Genomic DNA, 15,531 nt, shown 5'->3' with positions numbered 1-15,531 from the left:
TCTTTCTTCTACATTTTTCCTATTGTCATTATTTTATTTTCTAAATCTTTCCAATACTGTCAACGTGAAGGTGGCTTAGTCTTTTCTCAATGTCCTCAATTACTCAAAAATATAATCAATAGATGAATCCATTATGAAAGTGAATATAATAATCAAGCACCAAAATGCTGCTCATACATTAAATCATAAGAATATCTATCAGATTTATCATAACTAAGAATATATTTGATCTTTAAAGTAATTTTCTGAATATCCATACATACTTGGCTTCAGTGATATTTTCAATGCGGTGTGACAGAAGTGTTTTTATGTTTATGTTCCATCTTTGCGACATTAGAAACACGAGAAGACACAAAGATATGAAAAGCTCATATTTAATAGAACCTTCAAAAACAAATTTAAAATCTGTGACAAAAAGTACAAAGTTTTCTTTGCAACGTATAAACAGAAAAAGATTGAAACCTTGAAATCGACAAATCAGTGTCTCACGTTAACATCACATTCCCCAACAAATGAAAAACAGGCACTTTCTTTCAAACGAGCTGTGCACGAGTTGCACTGAACAAAGTGTCATTCTGCTTCCTGTGATCCATCGTGAACCGATGACTGAGTGACATCGTTATGTGCCACTTCAAAACAAAAGCTTCTGGAAGATCGATTGAACAAAACCAACAATAAATTCAAAAACATAATAAGTAAAATATGTCCTGAACAATCCAGACTCACACTGAACTGGTTTGGACACGCAGGGTTTTTAAATCTCTATCAAAGGAATGCATCGAGTGTCTGGATTAAAATGTTTTTCCTGAATCTGGGGAATATTCAGTGACTAATTTTAAATCTCAATGAAGTCAATAATGCAGATTTATGACTTCTGAGTGGCTCAAGTGCACTTTAGCAGATCCACGTGTGGATGGAGTCACACTGATAATAACAGTAACTGAAGTGAAAGCAGAACCTTTTTTTTTCGATTTTAGAATTGAAGACAATTCTTCAAATCATTCAAGTAGATATGAAGAAGCAATTAATGTGTTTCTTAAAAATGAAGATTTCCTGGTTGTCTTTGTCATAAATCATAGTAAACTTCTTTTGGGGGTTAGAACAAAAACAAACATTTTAAATGAAGTCATCTTTGGTTCTTTGGTTATTTTGTTTACTATTTCTGGTCATTTTATAAACAATTTTGTTTTTATAAATAAAGTACTGAAGATAAATCAATGATGAGCATTATTCATGCTTTTCTAGTGTAGAGACGTTGATTATCTTTGCATCGTAACACCCACACACATTATAACCCAATGACAGTAGTCAGAATAGGGTCAAACCAGCCCTAAGAAGCACTGGCAGACATGTGACCCGGGGCCTGATACCCACTGACGGGTAACTGACGGGTAACTGACGTCCAGACACAACACTACATAATGACAAACATTATTTCAGGCAGCGGTGGTGAGTTTCCTTGAGATTTCTGCAACAACAACAACATACTGACCTAACTAAGCTGCATGCAACCGTGACCAGGGAAAGAAAACTGATCACAACAGCAGAGGCGTGTCCAAACGTAGACGTCATTGTCCCCAGTTTAATTTCTGAGAACGTGACAGGACAGCTGGTCAGCCACAATCAAAAATGTTGTGGCTGACATCTCAACGGGGAAGTGATTCTGAAACGACCTAAAGTGCTATCGGTCTTTGCAGCAGATTGACAAGTGCATCTTTGGATGTGGTTGGGACGGATTAGGACGGATGCAGAAGCTCCAGCAGAGCTCCAACTGCTCCGAAGTAACCCTGAAAACAAAAACAAGGAAAAGGAGTGAGAAGTCATTGAGTGCATCACAGCGAGGAACCAGAGTTCTGGTGTTCAGAGGGGAAACGGGAAGGAGAGCTGCTCACCTCGTGGCGCAGGAAGAGAGCTTTGAGCTGGCCCTTGGACCAGTAGTCCATAGCGTAGGCCAGTAACTTCATGGAGAGGGTGTTCACTCTGAGGAAGTTCCCAACAAACACCACTCTCTCAATGTTCTAAAGAGAGACAATGGGAGTAAAAAATAATCAGCGTGATAGGAACGTTTATAATCTGTTTATAACCCGACAACAGATTAATCAAAAACCTGCAATTTAGCTTAAATTAAAAAACACATCTCATCCGATATTGTGGCCTTTTTAGATTTTCCTCTGCCTCCTGCTCTGAAGGACTTGTTGATGACGCAGGTTACTTCCTCCACGCCTTCATAGCCCTGTACAATGCTGCTTGATCAAGACGTCACAAGGCAGCACCGTAAAGAGGCTGAACGCAGAGAGGAGTTTCAAATCCTGTTAGAACAGCAATGTTGACATGAAACCCAAATTCTGACTCGGATACAAACACGAAAACAAACAACAAAACTATTCACGTGAGACCACAATAACCTTCGCAGCAGATTTATAGAATATTATGCTACAAAGTTTAGTTTAGTTATCCCGTCTTTGCTGCTTCTATCTGCTCCTGGAGCCGAGCAGGATTCAGCTGAAGATCCCGGGACTAACCTCATTGAGGGCACACATCCTGGTGATGGAGCCGATGTTATTGGTGATGGAGACCAGCGTTGCTCTGGCCAGATCTGCTTTGGACACCGACTCCCTCTTCTCTTTGGACATCATGTTTCCAAAACTATCAAATCAGAGCAGGAGACATACAAGATGAACAGGAAGTCTAGAAATGTATCAAGGGCTTTCCCATTAAAAAGCAGCAAACTGAAATCGAGGCCTCTCGTTTTCCCTCTGGAAAACTAAGCCGAGTAAATTTAGCTCAGTTCTGGATCCTGGTCTTATTAGAGCTGGGACAGTGTGAATTAAAAAATGCGCTGCTGGAAACCACACCTTGAGGCTACAGCCCAGCCTGGCAGTCCAAACCTCTCATAGTCTCCTCCATAGATGTCCCGAACCAGCTTGTCCACACGGGTACTCTCCCCCTGAGAAGCCATTTCCAGGGCTTCCTCGAAAGAGGAGCACTCGGTCAGCAGGCAGCACAGGCCCAGGAAGGTCCCACCGCCGAGGCTGTAGATACACACAGATGATACAGGAACTATTAAAACTGCTGAATCCATCAAACTTAAAACAACAACTTCTCATTTGGAGTTTAAGAGTCGGGGACAAAGACACACGTTCTACAGACTCAATTCAAATGTGCTTGTGTCGTTTATCCTTCACCGAGCTAAAGACAAAAGGTCCATTGTGTCAAGGGAAGTCGAAACCGTCCAGACAGAGAAACCACACGTGAAATCAAACCAGTGGAGAAAGCAGGAGGAGGGTGAAAAAAAACGACTTCCCAACAAAGGACCATTTTTACTTTCACTCCAGAGCAAACAGTTGGTTGAGGAAGTGGTTTTGTAGCTGACAGCAAAGAAAAATGCTGCTACTTTTCACACCAAGGCACCAGGGAGACACGGAGGGCAGATGTCGCCAAACAGGCCACACCCACTTCACCCTCCAGCAAATCCCCGGATCCCTTCAGCCTGATGTGTGTGTGTGTGTGTGCTTGTCTAGTGTCCGGTTGCACTCTCCTGCCTCGGCTCTGGTTCTCTGCTCACATCTGGGGCCAGTGGCAAACAGTGCAAACTGATATATCCTCAATTCAGTGTAGAATATAACCTCTGTAGTATTTTACTTTTCTTCCTGTGAAAACAGCTTTTTCATTAGAAAACACTTTCTACTTTCTGCTTTTTGTGATCATATCTGATATCTGATATCTTTTTCTTTCAGTTTCTATTTTCGGTTTCAGCAGTTTCCCCTGAGGATTTGACCAACTTGCCCATTTCATCAGATATGGATCAACGTTATTATCCATTCAGTCATTTCTTTGGACATCTGGCAAATCTATGTACAATAATCCCTTTTTTCTTGCTCTCCCTGTGTCTTTTTTAATTCTGAACACTTCTGAAACTTCATTTCTTTGAGGAACTTACATTGAATTTAAACAATTTAATTACTTTCAAGTGGATTCTAACCCTGCGAGAGCATTTTCACGTTGTTGTGAACCTCTGAACTCAACAGCCATTGGATGAATGTCTTCTTTCCCGTGAACCGATATGAAATGTAAAATGACAGACAATCTCCATCCCTGATAATCACCTGGTCCCTGTGACTCGTTTGTAGTTGTTCTCCGAGTAGACGGCCAGGATGCTGACCCCGGACCCGATGTTGACCAGCAGCAGTGGATACGGGTTCTCCAGTGTGTAGGGCTTCTGGACGCAGTGATCTGGGTCTGTGGGGTTTTCAAAGTAGTAGCACTCAGAGGGGCCGCTGGACACCACCGAGTCGATGTACAACACCCCCCGAATTAAACAGTCCAGCTCATCCAGCTTGTGAAGCTGCAGGTCCGCCATCTTTTTTTTGTAATGTTGACATAAAGAGAGAACATGGATAACATCACCGAGGGGATGTGGTCAGGAGAACACAGAGGAAGGAAACTGGGGGGAGGAGAGCGATGTAAAAAACAGGAACCTTTATCACAATTCTGTAAGAGTGAGGCTCACTAAAAAGACAAAGATACCATGTGATTAAAATGTATACATCAGCTAATACTGCCTCTTTTCTTTCATTAAATTCAGAGGTGATTGTACATTCCTCAGTATGATATACAGTTTCTTAATCTAGAAATATGAAGTCCTGGATTCCACTATTAGTATTGTTTCATCTGTAATTGTAGGTTTCAGGTGTAAATGTGTTGTGTCTGTCCCCTGCTGCCCGTCCCTCCATCCTCACTGTCCTGCCTGCAAGATTGAACCAGAATCATCGAAACCCACCGTGCGGAAATCGGACTCGAACTTGTACGCCCCCCCTCCGGTGGCGCACAGCGTGGTGTGGAGGCTGGAGAAGTGCTTGCTGCGGCCCATCTGCAGGAAGGCCGGCAGGTCGTGCGTGGGGAAGCGGATGAAGTGCAGGTTGCCCGTCCGGCCGCACAGCGTGAGGTCCTGCAGCTCCAGGTGCACGTCCCTGATGCCCGTCTTCCCGTAGGCCGTGTTGGACGTGAGGTAGCGGCGGATGCTCTTCAGATTCTCCACCTCCTCCTGCTCCTCCTCCGCTGTGATGTCTTTGGGCTCGAAGTACACCAGCTTCACCAGAGTGCCGCCGATGTCCATCCCAAACCAGGGAAATGCTGCAATAATGAGAGATAACACGTGCAACGATGATATTTCACATATTCATCATCATTTTGTCTCAATATAAATCATCTTAAATCACATCTCTCATGTCTACATGCTGGTGTTGTGTGTGGGTAGTGACAGTGGGGAGACGTGGAGGTGATGGCCATCATTCAGACAACAGCAGCATCAGTACAGTGTGTACCACGAACGCCATCTTGTTGCAATGTAGGTCTTGGCTATGTCCTGACACCCCAGCTCCCTCTATTACACTGTAATACCAGTGCTAACATCTATTTCACACCGCTATAGCCTGACCCGAGCCCAGTATACGGTCCTTATCTGATTTATAATAAATAAATCATATCGGTATTTGCATCATTTTCTTTGCAAGTCTATAATTTCACCGAGTTGCTCTCATGTCTACACGGAACGGTGCCCTCCCCAGCAGATACACGGAGCCCGCGGCTGCAGCGACGAGAACACCTACGCGGCCTTGTTTTCTTTATCGACTCGCTCCGAAGCCTCGCGGTCGAGTTGGAGGCCCTGCGGTCGGGGGCGGCTCCGCCGGCGGCCGCGGCGGCGGAGCTGCCGGGCTCGTCCCGGAGGTCACCGGGCATCTCTGCGCTGGAGCGCGGCTGCTTCGTGGGCGTCTCGTCCTCGTCGACGGTCGCGTCTTCCCGCTGGAGGCCGTTGTGCGCCATTGAGAGGAGCGGTCGGCTACATGCACGCCGGCAAACGTGGTAAATTAAAGCCCATTAGAGTCGATGATTTGCGGGTAAACACGGAGCTAATTAGCCAAAGTGGCTCCAACGTCACAGCGGCAGAGGGAAGCTGGCAGGAGGCGGGGCTAACGGCTGATTGAGAGGAGCCGCGGCCAATCACAGCGAGAGTCAGTCAGTCAACAAAGGTGTTCGACGTCACATTTTTCTTTAAAGATTTAAAACGTCACCTACAGCTGATTATAGAAGATTATTTACCTCTATGTGTGTTATGGCTTTTAAAGATTTTCCATTTTATTAGTCTGATTAAAAAAATGTTAAACATGTGCAGCATTGAGCCCTTTATGAATCACTGCTTGTGTCTGAGAGTCGAGGAACAACAGAACATGGCTCAGGAAATACACAACAATATGACAATAAACAACAAGAACTAAGACAACATCGCTTTTTAATCTTCTAATAATCTAACAAATTGTTACTGAATAATCAAATATGTCAACATCTGGAATAGACCTGTCATAGTTGATCTAATTCTCTGTGGCAGGTTTTGTTTTAAAATATGTAAGTTTGTTCTCCGTTCTCTTTTTAACATCAACCATCAGAGATTTCACCCTTTTCTGTGAGACAATTCAGTTTATACTTTATACAGAGTCAACATTAACTTGTGTTTCTCAGAAATGAATTCAACATGCACATTCAATAAGGGAATGTCTCTATTCTTTATACTTTCAGGTTTATTGCTGTGATTGAAAGTGTACAGCCAGAAACAGTTCAAATACATTTTTATTAAACCAAATCTGACCTCACAATTTACACGTGATATTTGCATAATACCAACATTTAATTTCATCTACATCTCTGCAGCTCAAAAAAAGCATCTTAAAATTTGCAAACCCTTTAGATTAAGCTTATTTTTTTCCGAATATTTATTGTATCAATGGAGCTCTTTACAATAAACTCTCTCACAGAACATGACACAAACATGTTTCTATTCAAGGGAGGAAAAAAAAATGTCATCTCAAACATTTACAGCGGATGATATCACAATACAGTATTCTCTCTAGACCAGTGGCTGCTAAAGGACCTGCCATGCATGCAGCAAGATATTAGATGTAATGCAGCACATTATATATAACATTTTAAAACATTAACACTAAATAATAATGATAAGTGCTTCACAAAATACATTAGTCCAAAAATATCCATTTAAAAACCCAGTTATACATTAAACCGCTATCACAACACTCCTGCTGTCTCAGACAGAAACTGGGATACAGTGCCATGACTGGAAACGTTTCTTGAAAACCACTGGTCTAGACTATGAACTGGATAAATATGCAAAATATGTGATGAATGAATGAATATGAGATGCATGATTACTAAGTGTTTGGCTGAATGACTCTTTGGGGGCTGAGACATCACAAGCGCCTTGGAATGTTATCAATTCATCATTATTAATTCTTAAAATATATACTTTTCATATAATGTTCATATATATATATATATCTTTATATGTACAAATAAATACAAACAGTGCACAAGCCTTCCCTTTCATCCCATGTCCCACTGATCAGCAGGAACAATGTGTGTGATGATGGTGTTCTTTCATCCACAGTCCACACTCAGTAAAACCTCAGTGTTTGATGATCACACTGATCGTCAACTAATCGTCACTGGAGGAACAACAACAGCCTTTTTCTTCAAAGTGCTTATCAGACAAATGAACATACAAACATTTCTGTCATTAATACACACCCTCAGACTACAAACAAATATCTATGCACTATCTATACCACTTATTCTTTGAGGGTCATTGGGGGCACTGGGGATAGAACCAATCCCATCTGAAACTGGGTGAGAGGCAGGTGGCCAGCACATCACACATGCCCACAAATACAGGCAATCGAGAGTCTCCAACTAAACTTACTCCAATATGCATGGATTTAAACTGAATAGAAGCTATTATTACCATAGATAATTATGAAACAGCTGCCTCACGCCATCTAGGTCCAGTGACTACAATAAGGCACCACACCCTTAAGATCCTCTTGTACTTAAAGCCTAATCTTCTCCCTTTAAAGGTATTAAATCCTCTTAATTCTTAAACTTCCACGCCATCAGCAGTGCACAGGCGCCCACTCCTGCCGCAGTCAGAATGTACTTCCTATTAGACGGTGAGGTGCGAGGGGCCGACTCCTCCTCTGAGCCAGGCAGTGTTTTGGGCTCTGGTGTGATCTCAGCAGGCTCAGAGGGGAGGTAGCTCTTATCAGAGGTGGGGTTCTCATCAGTGGTGGTGGACGGTGGGGAAGGAGTGATCTCTCTGGCTGCTTCTCCATTGATGAGGTGAGCTTGCGGTGCTGGGACTTGACCATCCAGGTTGAGGATGGACGGCTCCTCAGAGACGTGCACCACATTCACCTGCACCTCCTGACTTTCCAGACTCAAACACGGAGATTCGTAGTGGTTCTCCCCCGGTTCATCGTGGTTAAATGCAACGCCGTTCTCCTGGCATGGCAGCCCGGAGACAGTGGTGGTGGAGGTGATCGCAGAGCATGCAGAAACTGTAACATCATCCGGGGCAGCATCGCTTATTTCCAGACGCTCACTTTCACCAGAGTACGGCTCCTCTGGTGGGTTGTGTGCAGGGAGAGTAGGACTGTTGTGACTCTCTGGTTGGAAGCTGATGAGGGGGTCAGGCTTGCTCATACACAAAGTGTCGTCACCAAACATGGAGGCGTCCATCCCGTCGGCACCAGGCAAGGGGGAGGCTGTCGGTGCTGTTTCTGTCTGTGGGCTGCTTTCAACAACCTGCAGGAGACATTGATGTAACATCTCATTTTTATTAAGAGGTTGAGGATTTGTTATATATTCTGTGCCTGTATATAAGAAGGAAGGCCGATGAAATAATAGAAACAACTTTGAATAGGAATAGAACAATCTAAGGCCATGTTCTGATCGATTTTAATCCTGTGTGGGGAGAAAACTCTTCCTTCTGAATAAGACATTCACAGCAACACACCGGAGTAATGACACAGTGTTGACAACAAGCTGCTATGGTGCAAAAATGTAATATGTGCACACACCATCCTGGTATATTTCTTTGTATCACTACCTCTTTATTTCTGCTGTTTTCCCTCACAGTGTTTGTGACCAAGCATCACATAGTTAACTACTCAACCCAATTAAATGAAAGTTGAAAGCTTTACAACAACAGTGGATATTGCAGGGCTGTGTGTAGAGGAGGTGTTTACAGTAAATATCTATATTGTTATTAAGTTATACAGGGGAAACTTATATTTAAAAAACAATAATAGTAATGATGAAATTGAAAAATTCACCTTAAAAGATGACTTCTAATACAAATACTACTTGCAGTACGGTACAGTTTTGTGGGTGCTGGTATTGTTTAGTGGTTTCTGTTGTTCCATATGGGACCTTCCCAGTAAAACAATGGATTAACTTTAAGGTTAATAACCGAGACGTCAATGGGAGAGAAGCAGGAAACAGCGATTATAGTAGAATTACAATTCAGCAGAATGCAATGTGTTGCAAGGGCAAGACTTTTCAGTAGCTTGGTCATTTACTGAATATTTTAGGAAATGATAAAGAAGAAGTTTTTATATCATTATAATAAAGTGAGTAGTAGCAACTGACAGTGTGCAGCAGCTTCCCATTTTAAATTAATAACTTTGTATAACATAATTCATCTTTATATTGTTAATTATAATGTAGATTGAAAATCATAATGTAATATTCACCTGTGTAATCGGAGGCTCAGACGTCTCTTCAGGCTCCGGGACCTCGGCAGGTTTTATATCCTCAGGGGGGGTGGTGTCCTGTACTGGATGCTTCACTGGGGTCAGTATGGGGAAAGAGGATCCGTCCGTTACGTCTGAGTTTGCCTGAGTTGGACTCTGTGGTGGACTGAACTCTGAGGCTGCGGTTGTTCGGAGAGGATCAGGATCAGTGTCCGTCTCACACGGAGACAAGGGAGGCGTCACCACAGAGCTGACTAAAGCCTCGCTCTTCTCTGCGCTCACTTGATCAGGAATCACAACCTTATCACCAGAGATATCCTGGATGTCTGACTCAGAGTTCTCCTCTGGCTCCTGGTTAGCATTAACTTCCTCCGGTGCTGTGCTGGCCACTTCTGTGGTTGTTGCTTGGAGAGGATCCGGAGTCACCTCAGAGTCGACATCAACCTCACCCTCTCGTGCGCTCAGTTGATCAGGAACCACGCACTCATCATTAGAGACATCCTGGATGTCTGACTCAGAGTTTTCCTCTGGCTCCTGGTGAGCAGTAACCTCTCCCGGTGGTGTGCTGGCCGGAGTGTGCAGGGTCACAGGGGAGGGAGGAGGTGTTGTCGGAGGGGGTACCACTTCAATCTGAGTAGCCTGTGGAGGCTCAGGGACAGGCTCGGGTGATGGAACAGCCTCTGGTAAGCTGGCCTGCTCGGTGACTGAGCTCTGGGCTTCTGGTTGCAGCGGGGCCGAGGCCTGAGCAGCTGGCTCTGGAGGAGCCGATGCTTCAGCCGGCGGAGCAGCAGCAGCAGCAGCCGCACCGCCTCCGCTCTCTGGAATGGGCAGATGAGTGGCAGATGGTGCTGGATGGACGTGTGCCCTGATTACAGTTGATGAAGGGGAGCTGGGGTTGGAATCTAGGGCAAAGCAAACAATGTGTTTCATTTAAACCCGCTATGCTCGCAAAGGACTAAAGCTCAGAGAAATCCTGAAATCCGAAACTTTGAGCTCTGACACTCAGACAGATGCTTCAGACAATTGTGTTTTGACAAATGAAATAAAAAAGCTGAATGAATCTTTCCTGCGATTTCTTAAATACTCAGCTGTTATCCCTCCCGGTTATTTATTTATTTTGAACTGTCTGTTGACGGGTGTCCCTTGGTAGAGGAATGCACTTTTCTACATTTTGTCAGATGGTTACAATTTAAACTGTGGTTTCAACGGCAAACCAATTAAACTCATTAAATGTATTTATTATATCACGTTATTAATACAAATAATGAAAATGAAAATATGGAACGATTGAAATGAAATCAGCTGACTTACTGCCTCTCAGAGCGTCGTACTCAGCTCGGATCTCAGCTGCTATCGTCGTCTGCTCACACGCTTCAAGTGCTTCGATAAACTGCTCGGGCCAGTTCTCTCTCCTCTTCAGACAGTCCAGCAGCAGCACCATGCCATCATAGTTCCCATTAGTCTCTCTTTTTGCTTCTATGTTTTCCTAGAATTACATTAACAAAAAAAAACACACAAACATCACATCAGAGCAGTAACGGATAACTGCTGACTTTCAAGTTTTAAATGTCCTGGTTTTTTTTTTAAGCAGTTGTTATTTAATCCAAATGTCAATATCCTGTTCAACAATAATTTGATGGGATGCTAAATTTGACCAACTGAATTGGGAGTATCAAAAGGATCCAATCTGATTTGTTTGCCTTGTTTATGAATTCTTTGATCAGATTGTTCCCTAATTAAATCATTTGGAAATGTGACTTTGATTTATGCAAAGCTCATGAGTGATATCTCGTTTTTAGACAACATTTGACATACTCAAGAATTGGCGCTATATTTGCAATATTAATAATACATATTATATACTGTATATTGTGCTTCTGCTAATGCTGAAAGACACTTGAGACATTTAAAAGACCTTTGGAAAACTAGTACAAATGCATTTCAACATTATTTAAACAACCTTAAATCCTAATCCTTACACGTCCTTATTCCTCATGAAACCTACCCTGTCGTGAGTGGTCAAGCACGGCAGATGGACGATTACTTCTCTCACTTTCACCTTGCTCACAATGGCGGGCATTCTCCGCCGCAGATATCCATTGTAGAGTTTGTCACTGGCAAACGACATCTGTGAAATGAGAGTGTGAAGAAAAACACAGAGATACTGAAGACCTCAAAAGGGTTTTTGTGGTTTTGCAAAAGGGGTATTTCAAGACACTCTACATTCAAATGCATCAGTCAGAAAGGCCCCTTGTTCAAACTCTATGCTTCTCCTTCAATTTACGAGATGTGAAAGTAGCTGTATAACACAACGAGGAAACCGGATCTTTGTAGTCTGCAATAAACACAGATATAACGAGGGGGATTTTTAATCTAGTGACTATGGAAAATGAAACAGAAAGTGAAAGTAAAGATCATTTGAATTTCAGTTGAAAGTAGGGCTGTGACTCTTTGCACAGGCACATCCCTTTTCTTTACTCTTTTTCAAGGGGAGAGAAACACTCCTACTTTTCAAGGTTGCAGCTGAACAGGCTCGGACTTGTCACTGATTAATCACCTCCACCTCCACCTTTAATATCTGAGCCTTAAACGAGCAACGTCTCAAACCCCACACACCCACACGTTCCTTTGGCTGTGAAGGAATTCTTAATTTTCTGTTTGGCAGTGTTTCCACCATTCACTTACAAGCACTAAAAAGCAACAGTTCATTGTCTGTCTCAAGGACGCCTAGAAAGACGAGAAGGACATAAAGATATGAAGGACCTAAAGAGGCATAACACAGGTTTCTTTCAGCTCCGAGACAGACGGTCTTCCTTTGGGAAAGTATTGCATGAGAATATATAATGTGACACTTGACAATCCTTATTCAGACATGTATTAAGTTCCCATGGTTGCTGTGGAAGCGACAAATTAAGCTCAACAAGAATCAACTAGTCCTTCTCCTTAAGATCGTGTGGAACTCCTCAAACTTAGAAGTTAACCAGTTCACCAGAAGATTTCCATCCCAGTTGCCTCTCTGGGTCAATGAGAAAGCATGGGCGTACTTCTTTTGTATTGAATACACCTTAAAACCTTCACTTTGTTTGTACCCAAACAGTCTGGGTAAGTAATCTGATGTCAGCTTCAGTCACGTGAAACGTTTTCACACCGGCGGTTTCAGCAGCCACCGTCTGACTGAGTGGAATAAATGTCAGAGGCTGTAGCCAAAGAGCAAAGTCTTCCTCACGGTATCATTAGCCCACAGAGGCCATGGTCTACCTGACACACGCATTGTCCGTAAGGCAGAGACGCTGCAGTGTGTCCCGGCCTCTGCAGGAATGGGAAAGTGTATTATTTCCCAACCTGCATCTGAGTGTAAAGCGATGAGAGACGTCAGATTAACAAGACAAGAGAGGAGGCGTGAGAGGAGGGAGGGAGGCAAATACACAACTTGACACAAGGGCACAGTATACAGAGCCGAGCCAAAGGAATGACCTCTAAAACAGGCCGAGCAGGACAGTCCCAGTCCCAGTGTCCTTGGCTCTCAAAACGTGTGGGTTCAATTTCACACATTAATTTAAAATCTAATAATAATCCCATCAATCTTATTTATAACCAGTCCCAGAGAAAAGCTCAGTAACTCCACCAGACATTTATACATGTGCGTAATACTACGAGGAAAGTTTTCATGCATATTTATGAGTGACACGACATGGAGAGGATTATAAATAACAGGCTACAAATAACCAGAGAGGCTGATAGTGTCATAGTGGCTGTTAATAAATATAAATACTTCTATAATTGAAACTTGTTTCTAAGATAAATTAACTGACTTAAAAAGGTTAGAAAAGCTAAAATAACACAACAGGGAACATAACCTGCCTGTAAATAATTAAAATATAAGTGAAAAATAGTAAGTGAGGCTGCACTAACACACAAGAGACCAACAACTGCCTGTAGTCAATAGAACGTGCTGTGAAAATCACCAGTAATATGGATTATTAGCTAAAAGTTGTGTACAAGCTAGTTTTACATATTAATAAATACGACGCGCGTTAGCTAAAGTCCACGAGGTTTCCTGACTCCGCTGCCGAACAACAGCTCGCGTGTTCGGTCAAAACGTGGAGGATAAGTCACGATGAACTCAGAGGAGGTTTGTTTGTGGTCGTGTAACTTTACCTTCCGTGTTTCTCTGCCTCCGCAGGTCGTGACGTCCTCACAGCTGCTGCTCCTGCTCCGACTGGAACCTGCTCTCACATCTGCGCCCGCGAAGCAGCTCCGTTCCGACCTCCCATTGGACCCCGCCGCTGTCACTCAAAGCTCCGACCAATGGGAACCACGCTAGGGCCCGAAGAGTGGGGGGCGGGGCTCTCTGTTAATCCCGACCCTAGCGGTGACCTCTTCCTCCGATGTGATGGATGACACCGGAATTAGATTTAGGTTTACATCTGTCTCTAATCCCTGATCCTAATCCCAGGGAGAGAGAAATAACCAGAGGGAAAGAGAGAGGGAGGGGGGGGGGGGGCGGAGAGGGAGAGAGAGGGAGAGAGAGAGGGAGAGAGAAATAAGGGGCGGGAGGGGGGAGAGAGAAATAACCAGAGGGAAAGAGAGAGGGAGGGAGAAGGGTGGGAGAGAGGGAGAGAGAGGGGGGGGGGGGGGAGAGGAGAGGGAGAGAGAGAGGGAGAGAGAAATAACCAGAGGGAAAGAGAGAGGGAGGGGGGGGGGGCGGAGAGGGGAGGAGAGAGAGAGGGGGGAGAGAGAGAGGGGAGAGAGAGAGAGAGAGAGAGAGAGAGGGAGGGGAGAGAAAGGGGAGAGAAAGGGGGGAGAGGGGGAGAAGAGAGAGTGGGGGGAGAGAGAGAGAGAGAGAGGGTCGGGGGAGAGGGAGAGAGAGAGAGAGGGAGAAGGTGGTTCGAGAGAGAGTAGCTGGGGAGAGGGAGAGGGAGAGAGAGAGAGAGAGAGTTAGGGGTGGGTGAGAGAAAGAGAGGGGTGGAGAGAGAGAGAGAGAGAGAGAGGGAGAAGGGAGAAGGGGTAGAGATACACAGAGCGGGAGGGAGAGCTGGGGGGATGAGAGAAAGAGAGAGGGAGGGAAACAGAGATCAAGAGAGAGGGATGGAGATAGAGGGAGGGAGAGAGAGGACTAGCTTATCTATGCATAGAAAAAATATATAATTATATTACTGGTACATCCAATGAGTTTATATACAGTCTATGTACAACCTGTGCAGGTCACCAGTCACGTCCAGAGTGTCAATCAACCTAAACTCAGCTCAGTCACCCTGCAGGGGGAAGAGCAAACATACATGTAACATGTAAACCGTACAGAAAGGCCACAGACAGGGATTCAAACCCACGGAGCGGGTTTCCCCTGGTGCAGGAATATACTAATATTAAATAGAGCGAAGGTTAAAAGTTGTTCCTGCAGTGTCGTCATTTTTATGTTTTATAAATGTTTGTTTTAATGTTCTCCGTGTGAGTGTCATGCAGGCGTCGTGTTATTCGAACACGTGACCCTCGGTACTGTCATATATCTTTAAAGCTTGATAACTGAAGAGTTTCCAAACTAGATAAGATGGATTTTAATGATCCCTGCACGGAAATTAAAGAGTGTAAACGGATCAAATATAGCTGAGTCACCTGAGTCACCATTCTCCCAATAAGTGCTGAGTCATAAAAAAAACATGATAGTAATACAGTTTTGCATTATAAGGAAGACACAGTTTTAAAGCAGTTATATGACCGACTCCAATTCCAATCCTGGCCTGAGCTCATTTTAAACCACAAGATGGCGCCACTCACTCACACACTGGATCAGGAGGCGTCTGCTGTACAAAATAAAAGTATGAAATATACAATTAAAACGTGAATATTTCCCTCAACTGCCTGTTCCAAGTGAAGTGAGCATGACTCTGCATTAAGAGGAGACGTGTCTCTGCATGACAGGGATCTCATTTAA

The 15,531-nt window shown here is 43.8% G+C and overlaps 2 protein-coding genes across 5 annotated transcripts; both read right to left on the bottom strand.

The window, feature by feature from the left end:
- Positions 1-358: 358 nt before the first annotated feature.
- On the bottom strand, positions 359-5,963 carry pank2 (pantothenate kinase 2). 4 transcript variants are annotated; one of them, XM_053434990.1, is made up of 7 exons: positions 5,610-5,963; positions 4,781-5,133; positions 4,107-4,360; positions 2,856-3,032; positions 2,523-2,646; positions 1,893-2,018; positions 359-1,787 (listed from the first exon to the last, which is right to left on the bottom strand). In XM_053434990.1, exons 1-7 carry the CDS (start codon positions 5,821-5,823, stop codon positions 1,737-1,739), a joined length of 1,299 nt encoding a protein of 432 aa, XP_053290965.1. In that variant the 5' UTR covers positions 5,824-5,963; the 3' UTR covers positions 359-1,736. The 4 variants fall into 4 exon arrangements, with proteins under 4 accessions (XP_053290965.1, XP_053290966.1, XP_053290967.1 ...); XM_053434991.1 differs by having other exon boundaries at positions 2,889-3,032; XM_053434992.1 differs by lacking the exons at positions 4,781-5,133; positions 5,610-5,963 and having other exon boundaries at positions 4,107-4,766.
- A 592-nt stretch (positions 5,964-6,555) lies between these two features.
- Positions 6,556-13,836, bottom strand: mavs (mitochondrial antiviral signaling protein). The gene is made up of 5 exons (XM_053434879.1): positions 13,758-13,836; positions 11,605-11,727; positions 10,911-11,085; positions 9,600-10,501; positions 6,556-8,649 (listed from the first exon to the last, which is right to left on the bottom strand). Exons 2-5 carry the CDS (start codon positions 11,725-11,727, stop codon positions 7,936-7,938), a joined length of 1,914 nt encoding a protein of 637 aa, XP_053290854.1. The 5' UTR covers positions 13,758-13,836; the 3' UTR covers positions 6,556-7,935.
- Positions 13,837-15,531: the final 1,695 nt, after the last annotated feature.

Source organism: Pleuronectes platessa, chromosome 11 (genome assembly GCF_947347685.1).
Source record: "Pleuronectes platessa chromosome 11, fPlePla1.1, whole genome shotgun sequence".
NCBI lineage: Eukaryota > Metazoa > Chordata > Actinopteri > Pleuronectiformes > Pleuronectidae > Pleuronectes > Pleuronectes platessa.
The sequence above is the reverse complement of the archived record's forward strand: the minus strand, read 5'-3'. Positions and strand labels throughout refer to the sequence as shown.

What these genes read in the sequence shown, in the direction of transcription:
- pank2 (XM_053434990.1), bottom strand. Translation starts at nt 5,823, where the DNA reads ATGGCGCACAACGGCCTCCAGCGGGAAGACGCGACCGTCGACGAGGAC. An exon ending in GATAAAGAAAACAAGGCCGC is followed by an intron (nt 5,134 to 5,609) that starts GTAGGTGTTCTC and finishes TCATTATTGCAG; the next exon opens with CATTTCCCTGGTTTGGGATG. An exon ending in AAACGAGTCACAGGGACCAG is followed by an intron (nt 3,033 to 4,106) that starts GTGATTATCAGG and finishes GTGTATCTACAG; the next exon opens with CCTCGGCGGTGGGACCTTCC.
- mavs (XM_053434879.1), bottom strand. Translation starts at nt 11,727, where the DNA reads ATGTCGTTTGCCAGTGACAAACTCTACAATGGATATCTGCGGCGGAGA. An exon ending in GCTTGACCACTCACGACAGG is followed by an intron (nt 11,086 to 11,604) that starts GTAGGTTTCATG and finishes ATGTAATTCTAG; the next exon opens with GAAAACATAGAAGCAAAAAG. An exon ending in CTGAGCCTCCGATTACACAG is followed by an intron (nt 8,650 to 9,599) that starts GTGAATATTACA and finishes TGTCTCCTGCAG; the next exon opens with GTTGTTGAAAGCAGCCCACA.